At 41.5% G+C, this 13268-nt stretch overlaps 1 protein-coding gene across 1 annotated transcript in view; it reads left to right on the top strand.

Moving 5' to 3' along the window:
• Positions 1–482: 482 nt before the first annotated feature.
• The window catches only part of LOC310956241 (F-BAR and double SH3 domains protein 2-like), a 36074-nt gene continuing 23288 nt past the window's right edge, over positions 483–13268 (top strand). The window contains exons 1-4 of the mRNA XM_083926409.1: positions 483–654; positions 3546–3643; positions 6613–6658; positions 12701–12777. Coding sequence (XP_083782535.1) covers positions 634–654; positions 3546–3643; positions 6613–6658; positions 12701–12777 — 242 coding nt within the window. The 5' untranslated portion in view covers positions 483–633. The remainder of the gene's footprint in view (positions 655–3545; positions 3644–6612; positions 6659–12700; positions 12778–13268) is intronic.

Here is a 13268-nt window from a genome sequence, read left to right as displayed (position 1 = left end):
GTTGGTAGTCATTATTATTATTACTATTATTTATTTATTTATTTATTTATAATGGCCGGTGGTATGGCCGGAAATGCCTGAATAATAACAATAATAATAAAAATAATGATACCTTTCAAAAGTAATAAAGTCAATTAAGACAGAATGAGTTAATAATGAATTATTATTATTATTATTAGTCTGATAATAAGTGAATTACTATTTAATTGTAGGGTTTACATTTATTATAATTTATTATCTATAGTGGTTTGATCAATTTCTTTTTAAATAGAATTATTTATTTTTTTAAAGTTAATATTTTTAGGACTGTTCGCTTTTATTTTGTAGATAGTAAACGGAAGTAGCATTATATATACATACGGTACCTCTTTGGTTTTATTTTGTAAAACGTGACCGGAAGTGTGTCGTGTCGCATCGCGTCCGGCTCGACACTAACGTTTTCTGTTCCCTGAGGCCACAGTGTTTTCAACGGGACGCTACTCACCACTTTACCGGACTCGCCATGGCCGTTTGACCCGGTCTGCCGAGACAAATACACTTTTTTCCCGTTATAATTTAATTCCAAACATTTACACAAACTTTTCCGAGACTAACTTTACGTCTTTTGTGTAGTTTTTATGTCCAGAAACGAGGATGCAACCCCCACCGAGAAAGGTGAGTTTTCCCCCGGAGCCTGGAAACCGTCGCGACGGAGAATTTTTAACGGTCGAAAATGTGACGCTTTGTTGCTGTTGTCGCTTTTAAACCGTTAAAAATGCGGGTTTTTCAGTCTGAACGTGTTCATTAGTTTGTTGTTTTGTTAGTTTAACTCGCTTTTGCTGTTTCTTTAAATAGCAACGGTGGAAAAAATGGAAAAAAAAGTCCCATGTGCCTCAATTTTCTGGGGAGAATAGCCCCGTCGTTCCCTCTCGAAACACGGTCCTGCCAAAGTGCATTAAAAATATCACAATTTAAACAGTTTTATAGTTTTTATGTAGAAATTAATCAAACTTATTATCAGAAATAAAACTACAGAGGAGTTGGGTTACATCGGCGCACAAGGGATTTGCCTAGCAACAGTTAAAGTTCAAGTAAATATCAAGTTTGGGTCACACTTTGGTGCATGTTTACAGCAATAACAGGCGAAATTAACATTAAGATTTAATGCAAATTACATGCTGTCCATGCCGATTTTGAGAGAGGATCCATGTTTATTTAAAGCAAGTCTCACTTTAAGTCATGTTCTGTCATTTAAGTGGTTTTTGGTCCATGAAGCAGTAAATTAACTGATTTTTCTGTGTAGTTTGGTGCATGTTTATAGCAAAAGCAGGCGAAATCAACATTAAGATGTAATGCAAATTAAATCCTGTTCATGCAGATTTTGAGAGAAGATCCATATCTATTTAATTTAACACTAACTTTAAGTCACACTCTGTCATTGTAGTGGTTTTGCATCCATAAAGCAGTAAATTAACTGGTTTTTCTATGTAGTTTGGTGCATTTTGTAGCTCTGAACATTATGGTAATAACTGGCAAAACAAACTAAGATTTTATCCAAATTACATGCTGTCCATGCCGATTTTGAGAGTGGATCCATATTTATTTAAAGCAACACTCACTTTAAGTCATGTTCTGTCATTTAAGTGGTTTTGATCCATGAAGCAGTAAATTAACAGATTTTTCTGTGTAGTTTGGTGCATTTTTTAGCTCATTATGGTAATAACAGGCAAAACAAACTAAGATATTATGCAAATTAAATGATGTGCATGCCGATTTTGAGAGTGCATCCATGTTTATTTAAAGCAACATTCACTTTAATTCACACTCTGTCATTTTTAGCATCCATGAAGCAGTAAATTAACAGATTTTTCTAAGTAGTTTAGTGCATTTTCTTTCTCTCTTCCAAGTAAAGTTTGGTGGAAAAGAAGAAAAACAAGAGTGACGTATTATTTAAAGTGTTTTAATTCGAGAAACAAACGTAAAAACACATCTCATTCTAGTTCTGTGCTAAAAAAAAATCATGTGGGATCATATTTCAATAACATGGAAGCACAGAAAACCCACTAATGCTACCACAGTGCGTTACGACAGCAGTCAAATACATTCAGTTTCTGCTTTTTGTGTAAAACGTGAAAAAAATGTGGATTTACTTAGGATTTTTATGCATTATTTCTGTTGTATTTGGACATTTGGGTTGCCCCTATGAGGCTGAGATAATAGTTAAAATCTCTGTTTGTTCTTTAAAATCACTATAATCATGATGTAGCCATAATAACATCCACAACCTCCGTGTTAACATCTTAACTCACGTTGATTTTATTGAGCTTGAATCCGTCTCATGGTCGAAATAAGGCAGAAAAAAAACAATATCAGGATTGTGATCCGACCGCTGAGCTTTCTAATTTATCTCGTGGCCGATCAGAAACCCACAAAGACTCACTTTAACCACCGAGATTTCAAATTTAGAGACAAGGTCACGCTTCATATAACCAGTAAAGAAAGTAAAATATATAGAAGAACTTGATCTTTTAACATGCAAGGTTGTGTGAAGTCGTTGTAGTTGCAGTTAAGCACGAGCACTGTGCAATTAACGGTTGATTTTCTGAGCGCTCTGTGTAGAAGATCCTGAATTCATTCCTAATAATCACGATACAGCCGTTAATATACGTGCACAAAATGACTCTATATTTAGATAATGTCTCGATCAAAATGGAATAATGTCATTTGAATATTTAAGGCAACAACACGATTCTCCACGCTCACGTTTCTTCCCATACCTTCAAATGAGACGCTACATTCTGAATAGTGAGGTAGGAAGAAAGACCAGCAGTGACCTCCATCCATGAGTGCAATTTCTGTTAAAGAGCCATAACAATGTCAGAGTCCAACATCACATTTCACAAATCTACGATATTTTACAAAATAGCAACAAGCAACAAGATACAAGGGCAAAGTTAAAATGGGAAGAAGAAGTTAATAAACACGTCTGTGGGGACAGGAATCTACACACAACTAGAGAAGAAGAATGAAGAATTACTTAGAAGAAGAATGACTCTATTAATCCCGCAAGGGGAAATTCAATTTTTTCACTCTGTTATTATTCAGGTTACACACACACACACACACACACACACACACACACACACACACACACACACACACACACACACGCAAAGACACAGGCCCGAAATACACACACATGCACAAACAGGACCTATATACATGCAATTAATGGAGAGTAAAGTTGTCAGAGCGAGGGGGCTGCCAATGGATCGGCGCCCCGAGCAGTTGGGGGTTCGGTGACTTGCTCAACAGCACCTCGGCAGTGCCCAGGAGATGAACTGGCACCTCTCCAGCCACCAGTCCACACTCCTATGGACTTAGCTACTGCCGCCCCAAAAAGCATCTCCTTATTGGAGAGAATGCGTGTGGAAAATACACTCATGCTATTTCATAACACCAGTGCTCTTGGTGTTTCTGTGCTGAGCTGCAGAAACGAGCCTGGAGATTCTCTCGAATTATGATAATAACAACGATAATAAACCGCATTTTCTTCCTTCCTGCAGGTCCGGGTCACCCAGGAGCTGAAACACACTCACGCAGAGCAGATGAGCAGACTACACATCAAACACCAGACAGAGTGTGACCTCCTGGAAGACCTGAGGTGAGCATCAGGAGGTCACACACGTTGGACTGCAGTACCTTTGTGTTCACATCATTACAATCATAGTGCCGTGTTTCTGCTCTGCTCACTGTTTTTTGGTACCAGTATGTTCCTCGTTTTGTGTTTTAAGCTGTGGATAGTACCCCCGTAACAACCATGTCATATCATCGCAACACAACACTCGCTGGATCCGTTCATCTGCAAACAAACGGAGGAATGTCTGTACTGAGATTAATGGGCCGTCATTTTAACATCTATAGCGTGTTAACCGTAGCTTGGTTATTTAAAAACGGCGGGTTTGTGCAGGCTGCTCTGTGTCGGGCTAGTGACGATTCTCTCTGACCGATCAGTGGTTTGCAGTGTTTTAGCTCCACTTTCTAGTATCCGGTCTTTAAGCTGTGACGTAACGCCCTTTCAAAGTACTATTTCCGGGTTCAAGCCTCGTATTTCTACGCTGCTGCAGGCTCGTCTACCCCGTTGACTTTCCTGTTGATGAAAATTGTCTCACTGAAGAGAGAAGATATCGTAAAAGCTTCACAGGTTCGGCCGTTTGTGTTTGTTTTGTTCAACGGAGCCTTTGGACCCAGAAGTAGTATTTTGAAAAGGTGTCACGTCAGAGTTAAAGACTGGATCGCCTCAGGTGAGTTGAGCTGAGGCGATCCAGTCTTTAAGTCTAACCAAAAAATATTACCAGGGACTGAGGCGTTTTACGGGTAAAGCCTAGTTTGTTTGACGGGAGTGAGTGCAACCGCACTGCGCTCGCGCCAGCCCGCTTGCCGGCCACGGACTGTTTAGGAGAGGTGGGCTTTTGTAGAGCGTGTTTGCACGTGTACGAGCACGAGGCCTACGGCGGTTCTGAAGTCATTTCCTGTGCGCCTGTTGGGACGTAGAAAAAAGAAGGAGGGACCATGCGCGGACATTTCAAACAATGGCGGCGAAAGGTTCACGTTGGTGTGATGCGGAGGTGGAGTGTTTACTGCAGATTTGGTCGATGAAAAGATTCAAAAACAGTCGACAAGACGCACAAAAACTCAGAGGTCTACGGAAAGATCTGGAAACAAAGCCACGCATCGCCATGACGTCATCAATGCGTGTGACGTGTTACGGCGTGATGACGTATAGGCAGCAAGAAGCATTCTCCGAGGCCCAGGTAGTGTGAGTACAAACGGGCCTGGAGGGGGGGGACAAGGACCCTAAAGCACGGGGCACGGGGCGGACGGACATTGGGAGTGCGCCCTAATACTTGGTTTAGCAGTGGATTGTCATGATTTTGTTATCGTGTCTTTAAACGAAAGAGTTTTTACGCTGCAGTTTGTTTTCTTTGCATAACTGATTACTTCTACACCATCTGTCTCTGGTGCTGTTTTGATTTTTATACATATCCTACGAGTAAATATGCATCGTGCTGTGGTTCCAGTGTCCTGACTTTGTTTGTTTTGACTTATTTGAAGAACAAGTGACTTAAATGCAAAGATTAAAGTGTAATAGCGTCTAAGATTCCTTGGATCAGGTCGAGTAAACACTGGTTTTAGAGACACACAGACGGCTTTAGCACTGTGCTCAGAGTGCGTAGGCATTTCGAAGGTTGAAAAGCCAAAGGTTGTGGTGTAGCGTTGGGTTGAGTTGACAGCCTACTGGCTCCCCACTTCCTGTCTGTGGTCGGTGGCAGAGCTCTGAACCTCCAAGCAGCTGGATGTTAAGGTCAAAGAGAGCTGCCAGATGTTCTGACGGCCCGGAGTCGTTTCGCGGTGGGAGGCTCAGTTACGCCGGTCCGCGCAGAAACAATTCAGAAACTCGACTGGTGCAGAATTCGCAGGGGTCACTCCCTGATTCCCGGACGAGAAATGATTCAGCAAACTGGAAATTACATCTGCTTGTCAGCAAGAGCTGTGTTTGGAGAAAATGACAGGAAGTGAGTGTGCGGGGGGGAGGAAGGGAGGAAGGGAGCAGGCTAAAGGAAGAGAGGGAAGCTCCCAGGAAGTAAGCCAGATTGTTTAGAGCCGGGGTGGAGCATCGCAGTCAAGTCTTGACATGTTTAATGACTTTAATGATGATTTTGCAGCAGATTTTTTCCCAGAGCACTGACCTCCTTTTCCTTTTCTCTGACTTTTGTTTAATTTTAACTTGATTTATCGTCTGCTTTGTTTCTGTTATTGCGAATCGAGCCCGAAACGCAATATTTACTGACATTCCTCGCATTTCTCAGCATATTTCATGACTTGTTTATATGTGTATTTGTGAAACCAGCCAAATATTTACAGCTATTCAAAGCTGCATGGGCCGTGAACAATTGTTCAGGGTTTGAACACCTCATGAAGGTCAAATTCAAGCACTTTTCAAGCACTTTCAAGGTCAAATTCAAACGTTTCCAGCACCTTACAGCTGTGGTAAATTACATATTTCTACCAATACATAAAGATATCGAAAATTAGGATTATTTCTCCTTTTATTTCCATTAAAATCCCATAAAAAGAGATGGTATTTTGTTCTAAACACCAAAAATGTTTTGTAATACCAGAAGGATAAAGATTTAAATGATATTTCTATAAATCTCAGGGTTGGTCAGTCTAGCGTGCGGAGCGTAGTGAAGAAATTTGACGTGTCAGACAGGAAATCACTGTGTTTCTTGTTTCAATCGTACCGACTTTCCCCTATATCATAGTAATTCCTCTTGAGATACATTATCGTTACAGTGGCGCTAAATATCGATCATTTTATTAAAGAGAGAGGTGTATGTTTGCATTCATTTATTTGTTTTTTTAGTTTTCTGTAAACGTAATTTACACAGATTAAAAAGCTTCTATTTTGGTGGATTTGTATCCTTGTTTAAAACCTTTTAACCCCAGAATTGTTCCTTTCTTCTGCCAGTCTATGGCTATTTTACTTACTATAATGATGGCACATATGGCACACCTTCATCCTTAATTAAGATTTTAAGTTAATTCACCTTTATTCTTTCTTCTCTTTAGGACTTTTAGCCAAAAGAGGGCGGCTGTAGAGAGGGACTACGCCCAGGTGAGTAAATCTGAACTCTGTCACAGCTGCAATGATTAATCAGTTGTCTTTCAACTATTTTGATAATTGATAAATCAGTTTAAGTTATTTTTAAGGGGGAAAAGAGTCAAAATTCTCTGATTCCAGCTTCTTAAATGTGAATATTTCCTGGTTTCTTTTCTCCTCTGTGACAGCGAACTGAATATCAAGACATTTGAGGACGTCATCTTGTGTGTTTGGGAACTTTTCACCATTTCTTGACATTTTATAAACTAAACAACTCATCAGATTATGGAGAAAATAATTAACAGTAAAAATAACGGTTGGTTGCAGCTCTCTCTAGCTCTCTCGTCTCTCACGGTGCTTCCGATGCTCGTCCCCATCATCTCCGCCCTGCCTTGTCATTTGCGATGCTTAAAATACAGCTACGTTTTTTTACGACACCGTCCTCCAAAGACGCCATGTGACAAGACGTGGTTTTGAGGATGTGGTCCTAAGAAAGCTCTTTGTTCTCTTGCGGTCGGATCGCTCATGAATGGTAACCAGCCACAGAAAAAAAACTACCACAACAGAAAGAAAGAGACATCCAGAAGTGAGCCACTGGCCCTGTTTCCTTCGCGCTGTGTTGTTTTTGCCCGCAGCTTCCTGAAAGACGTCAGACGACCATCTGAAAGAAATCCCTTCTTGCCTCTTTGGCGTTGTTCAGGTTTTGCAGCCCTGTGAGGAATGTCTACCACCACCGTGAAGAGAGAGAGGCATGTCCGTAGTAATGCCACCTTACAAGTCTGTTTGTGCATCTGGTCCTTTCAAGAATGTCTCAAATGAGCCAAACGGACTGAACCAAGTTTCATGAAGCTAACGTGGAGCTAAAGGTCGAATATGAAGAATCTTTATTAAAAGCCATTTTTCCTTTATAAAGTAATACAACAACGGGGCGTTTTGATAACCTGACTCTCGCCACATGACTTTCGTTTGGTCTTGACTCCGTCTGGGATCGCTCCCTAGCAGAGGGATTAAAGGGTCCGCAAAAAATGGTCAGGCTGATCAGGACTGCCGGGCAGGGTTTTATAGATGTGACGTAGCGGAGAAGCGGCTTGTGATTCAGATAACAATGGCAGCTCGCATCGAGGAAGCAGACGTCAACATTGATGTTGCAATTTAATCCGTGTTGTCCAATCTAGAGAATCTGCTCAATTGATGCGACCGTTTTCGTTGTTGATTAATCTGTCCATTATTTTCTTGATTAATGAATGGTCTATAAAATGTCTCAGTGTTTTCCAAAGCCCAAGATGGCGTCCTCACGTGACCACAAAGGTTTTCAGTTTACTGTCAGAAACCAGAAAATATTCACACCGTTGATCGATTACAAAAATATGTGTCTGTTCATTTAACAGTCGACAACTAATGAATTAATCTAATTGTTTCCGGGGGCGGACTTAAAATGTGTAGTGTGAGTTAACGAATAGCTTATGTTGATGGCAGAGTCAGTCGAACTCTGAGGTGGAGGTCAAAGTTCATTCAAGAGAGGCTAAAAGAGGAAACGATGAGTTCCTGAGTCCTGCAGTTGAAAATCTCTGACTTGTTTGTGTATTAGTCATTTTGCTTGGCTGGGTCTATGTTGTCATGTCACCTTACATAAAATATTTAGGGCCCGTCCGCACGAAGACGCGTTTTCCTGTTTCTATTGTTTTGGGCGACCATCCGCACGAAGCCGGCGTTATCAGAGCCTGAAACCGGAACCCAGAGTGGACAAATCTGAGACGGACCTCAGCTACTGTAGAGTTGCGTTACTCTGAGCGGCGTGCATGGAAATGAATAAGGCCGGCCATATCTTTCTCCCTTTTCCCTCATGGTCTGAATAAGTCGCTAAATTTGTTTCTAGTCACTTTTTTATAAATAAGGTTACGAAGAAGGTCGAGGAAGTGGCTCAAGTAACTGCAGAGTGATACAAGCTTTCACATCAGAGTCTCCAAAACACCAGAAACACTCTCTACATTTGTCTCCAGACGCGGTTGTCAAAAAAAAATCGCCAACAGGATTTAGAAAGTTAGCAGATTTAGCGAGAAAGTCTTCGCCGTTGGTGTAGTTCTGTGGTTACAGCGCCACAAACAGGCCTGGCATGTGTACTACAGCGGTTGGAGTCTGTTTAAACGGTTTCACTTGGATGCAGAAAAAAAATAGTTTTCTATTGCGGTGCCGTAACCTTACACTGTACTTAACAAGGAGAGGTAAGTGTATAAACTGTTGTTTCAGTGATCCTGCAGAATAATGCATCTGTAACTGTAACCATCGCTTGAACCAGGGCTTCTTTCTTACCAAAGAACAAAATCAGAAACCATCCATGAATGTCAGAATATCCGTGCGAGTTAAGAAGCGTGTTCTTGGTGAATGGGGCTCAGTGTGGTTATCAGCTGCAGGTCTGTGCTGTGTTTGCACAGGAACATGTGCATCACACACATGTGTATTAAACCATGATGAGATTATATCATAAACGGGTATTTTAGATTGTATATGAATGGACTGAGAATGTAAAAAGGAATAGTTTACACTGAGGCATGTTTGACTCCAGTGGAGGGTCAAGATCAGCCTGCAGGCGAGCTGTTGTAACCCCGTACATGTGTGTTTAATTGGTTATGCATGCCCAAGTTGTTTTTGAAAGTCTGATTTCGTCAGAACTCAGCAATGCAACCCTGTTCTCCCCTCACATGCTGATTCCTTATCAAAGCTGGAGTGTATTTATAGTGTATTTCACTGTAGTGACCAGCCGTGACAGTAGCTGTTTTTACCCTGAACAGTAAGACGGTGATTTTGCTTTTTCCTTTTTTGCAGCTTGGTCCGTGAATTCAGACACACTGAGGTATATTGCCCGTCTGATTTAACACCCTAACGTGACGGCTTGGACCCTGCACATATTGGCGGCTTGATTTCATTATCCGGCTGTTAAGACAGGGTTTTATCCGGGTCCAACGCCGCAGTGCCGTGTTCCCTGTTTTTGGAACAGATCTGAGTTTTTAAAAAACAACGTAATTGTCATTTTACCTCTTTCTTATCGATGAGAAAGATGTCTTAAGGCGCGCTCACACTGTCCGTCTGTACCGTGCCCCATGCTTTAGGGTACTTGTCCCCCCCTCCAGGCCCGTTTGTACTCGCACTTCCCGGGCCTCGGCGAATGCTTCTTGCTGCCTATACGTCATCAACGTGAACCTTTCGCCGCCATTGTTTTAAATGTCCGCGCATGGTCCCTCCTTCTTTTCTCTATGTCCCAACAGGCGCACATAATACGATACGGCATAATTTACAGACCGGCGTCCACAGACACCTCCGCGTTGCTTGAGACGCCTTTAAGTTCAGACTCGTTGAGACTCGTAACATTTGTTATCAGTGTGTAAATTTTATAATATAAATTGAGGGAGCAAAAGTCGTATCGGCTCCAAATATTGGCTCAAGAAAATCTGCAGTCCGTATCGGTCATCGGCTAAGGCTGATGAAAGAAAGGCTGCATCGGCCGTAAAAAATCCATATTTGTTGATCCCTACTGGAGACACCATCTTAGAGACAGATGCCAGCTTCTTCAGTGTGTTTTGTGTCGGGGCTCTGGGGCATTTACGGTCACCTTTTCCAGTTTCCTTACATTTTATAGACTAAATAATTAATTGGCTCCTTCCAGCCCTCGACTGAAGAAAGTGTCTTCACTGCGTGCCTCGGTTTGAAAGGTGTTCTGTGAGTCTGGTCTCTGTGCTGCCGGCTCGTTATGTGATCAATTAGACACCCGCTGCCAACGATTGACTCAAAGTGGGTCAGAGCGTCTCTGGAACCCTTCATCCCCTTTAGTTACACTCCCCTCTTTTATTTATTTTTTCAAATCTCTTTTCTTTGCGCGCCTTTTTTCTGGGTCTCTTACACCTGCAAGCTGCTTCAGCCATTAGCCGATTGCTATTCAAATCACACAGTTGTGATAAAATGTCCTCCTCTGTGTGGCTCTTCCTCCGCCTCGTCCTCGCATCCCCTCCTCCTCCTCCCCTCTTGTTCCCATCACACTATTCAGGCGTGTCCGCTAGGCTAGCCCAGTCTTTATCTGAATCCCACAATGGCCGGGTTTGTAGCGGCTTTTTGAAGCTTTGGCACCGAGATCGCCCAGACCAACGAGTTCAGAGCCGAGGCCTAGCCTGCACGAGGACTCCAGGACAGAGCCGGTCTTTTTTTTTTACAAGGAGGACAGAGGGAGGATAGATGGGCTCAGTTACTCCATGGGCGCTAAAGCAGAAATCACAAGTGGGCAAAAACGTGAAAAATTGGCGTCTCTTTTTAACATGAAGTGGGACGCCAGCGTGTATCAAGTGATATAAACCGTTTTATGATGCTAGCTGGTGTTGTTTTGACCTTGTGAGTCCGTCTGGGTGTCATCGTGGCAAAATATGTTCCTGGAGCCTGTTAAAATAGACGTAAATACACACGTTTACAGCCTGGTACAAAAAAATGTTAAAGCTTAAAGTGTAATTCCAGCGCAAAATCATTCCATGGTCTTTTTGCGGCACTAAACATGCATCAAATAATCCATCAAGACAGTTTTTTTGCTCTAACAAGTATTAACGGAGAAATCCTGGAGAGTCGCTAACAGCCGGACGTGGCTAACACTGATTAGCCACGTCACAAATCACAAAGCAAAGCACCAACAACGTAGTTAGTGAAGCCAGAGTTTATTAAAAGAGTGTTTTAAAGACTTACCTACTGGAAAGTTTCTATGAGCAATAAAGTTTTTAGTAAAATGAGATCGGTATCTCAACTATGATCCCCTCAGGATGAAAAACAGCAGCTTTTGATTTATCCAGTTCTTTGTTTTGTCGCTAAATATCTGCAGAACTAATGACTTTCCACCACCAAGATTTGGGCCTCATCGTCCAACATCAGCCTCTGCCGTACGTGCAAACTTGTGTAATTACATGATTTAAATTGATAATAACCGGCACATTAATCTCAAATTTATCTAAACATTTTATCTAAAATACTTGGGGGAATATCATTTGAAATTGTCACATCACACAATAGGGTTCAGGGTCAAACACATAAAAATGTCTAAACTAAATATTTTCTTCTATCGCGATGTCGAAAAACTAACTTTTTGGCCATATTTACATAATTTAGACGATGCTTTTAGCTCTGATCCTTCCACTTTGTGTTCATTTTTCGCTTAAGTTCTTAATGAATGAAAGAAAACACTTCATTTGTTATGTATTCAAATCACACAGGAGTTTACAAAAACAGGCTTTAACATGTGGTTGTTTCATAACACAAGTAATTACCGGAGAACATGCAAAGAATTTGGCCCTGTTGTCCAGCCCGTCTGGTATTTGTAAGAAAAATCAAAACGCTTGAAAATCTGTCAAAAATGCATCAAGAATTGATGATTATAATAGTGGACAGACCTCCGGCCTCCACAGACAGACATGCATTAAGAGATTATATATATATATATACGTGTGTGTGTATGAATCCAGCTTAGATCATCTGCACAACGCTAAAAAATCTTCACGCTCGTTCCATCAGTTTATTCATCTTACATTTCTCTAACATACCGCACATGCACTCACCCCCAGACACATCCTCCTGTTTACTCTGTCTTGCTATTTCAGCTCTTCAAAGGTAAACCTCACTTTCGGCCGAGGTGGAGGAACCTAATATATCTCCAGGGGTCAATGTGGTCTGAATAAATCACATTTTTTCATCCAAAAATTGAGCCTACGTCAGCATTAAAAAAGCCATCCAGTGAGCCAGCCTCTAAAAACTCCCACTTACAGGTGAACGGGTTCGTGCAGAGTTTGAGTCACGTTTAAAAAATCTGAACGTTTGGGTTTTAAATGAGTGCGGTTTATCTAAGAAAAGGCTGTTTGGAGGGAGAAGACTGTCTTCTCGTGCTTCTGGCTGCCTGGTGGTTTATAGGACAAGGTCAGGAGGGGACACAGTCTTCAGAGCGTGTCTTTATGTGAAGATGAGACGCAGGAAATGTGTATTGGTGTCAAAGGTGAAAGGTCACCGCCTCATCTGCGTCTCTCTCTTCTCTTCCAGGCCCTCCAGAAGTTGGCAAATCAGTATCTTAAGAGGGAATGGCCGGACAGTGTGACAGAAGAACCAGCCGACCACAGGTAACAGCTTTCTCCTCTGTGGGTGCATGATGTGGATCAGGTGAATTTCATATATATACGTATATTTCTGGACATTTAGAGAGTATTTACCCCCTGGAGATTGATTAAAATTACAAAATATCCTGGAAGTAACCCGTGCTGTCCTGGAAATGTTTAATACAGGGTTTGTACGGGTGCTGGTTTGAAAAGTGCTTGAAGCTGCTTGAAATGTTCTTTTATGTGATGACGACATATATGATTAACACAGAGAAAAGATCGTCTCCATATTTGAGACTGAAAACAACATTTTTCTGACATTTTTGCATGAAAAATCACTTTTTATGATGAACAGATGATCAGAATAGTTGGGGATTATATTTCTGTGTAGTTGGTTTTCCTTTCATTTGTCGTCTTTCTGTAGAAAACTGTCTCATGACATTGTGTTGGTTGTTTACAGCACAATAACATTGACTTTAATGTGATGAACAAGTGCAATAACAAGTTTACTGAAT

The sequence above is a fragment of the Echiichthys vipera genome (genome assembly GCF_963691815.1).
Source record: "Echiichthys vipera genome assembly, chromosome: 14".
Lineage (NCBI taxonomy): Eukaryota > Metazoa > Chordata > Actinopteri > Perciformes > Trachinidae > Echiichthys > Echiichthys vipera.
This window is presented reverse-complemented; position numbering and strand designations above follow the sequence as displayed.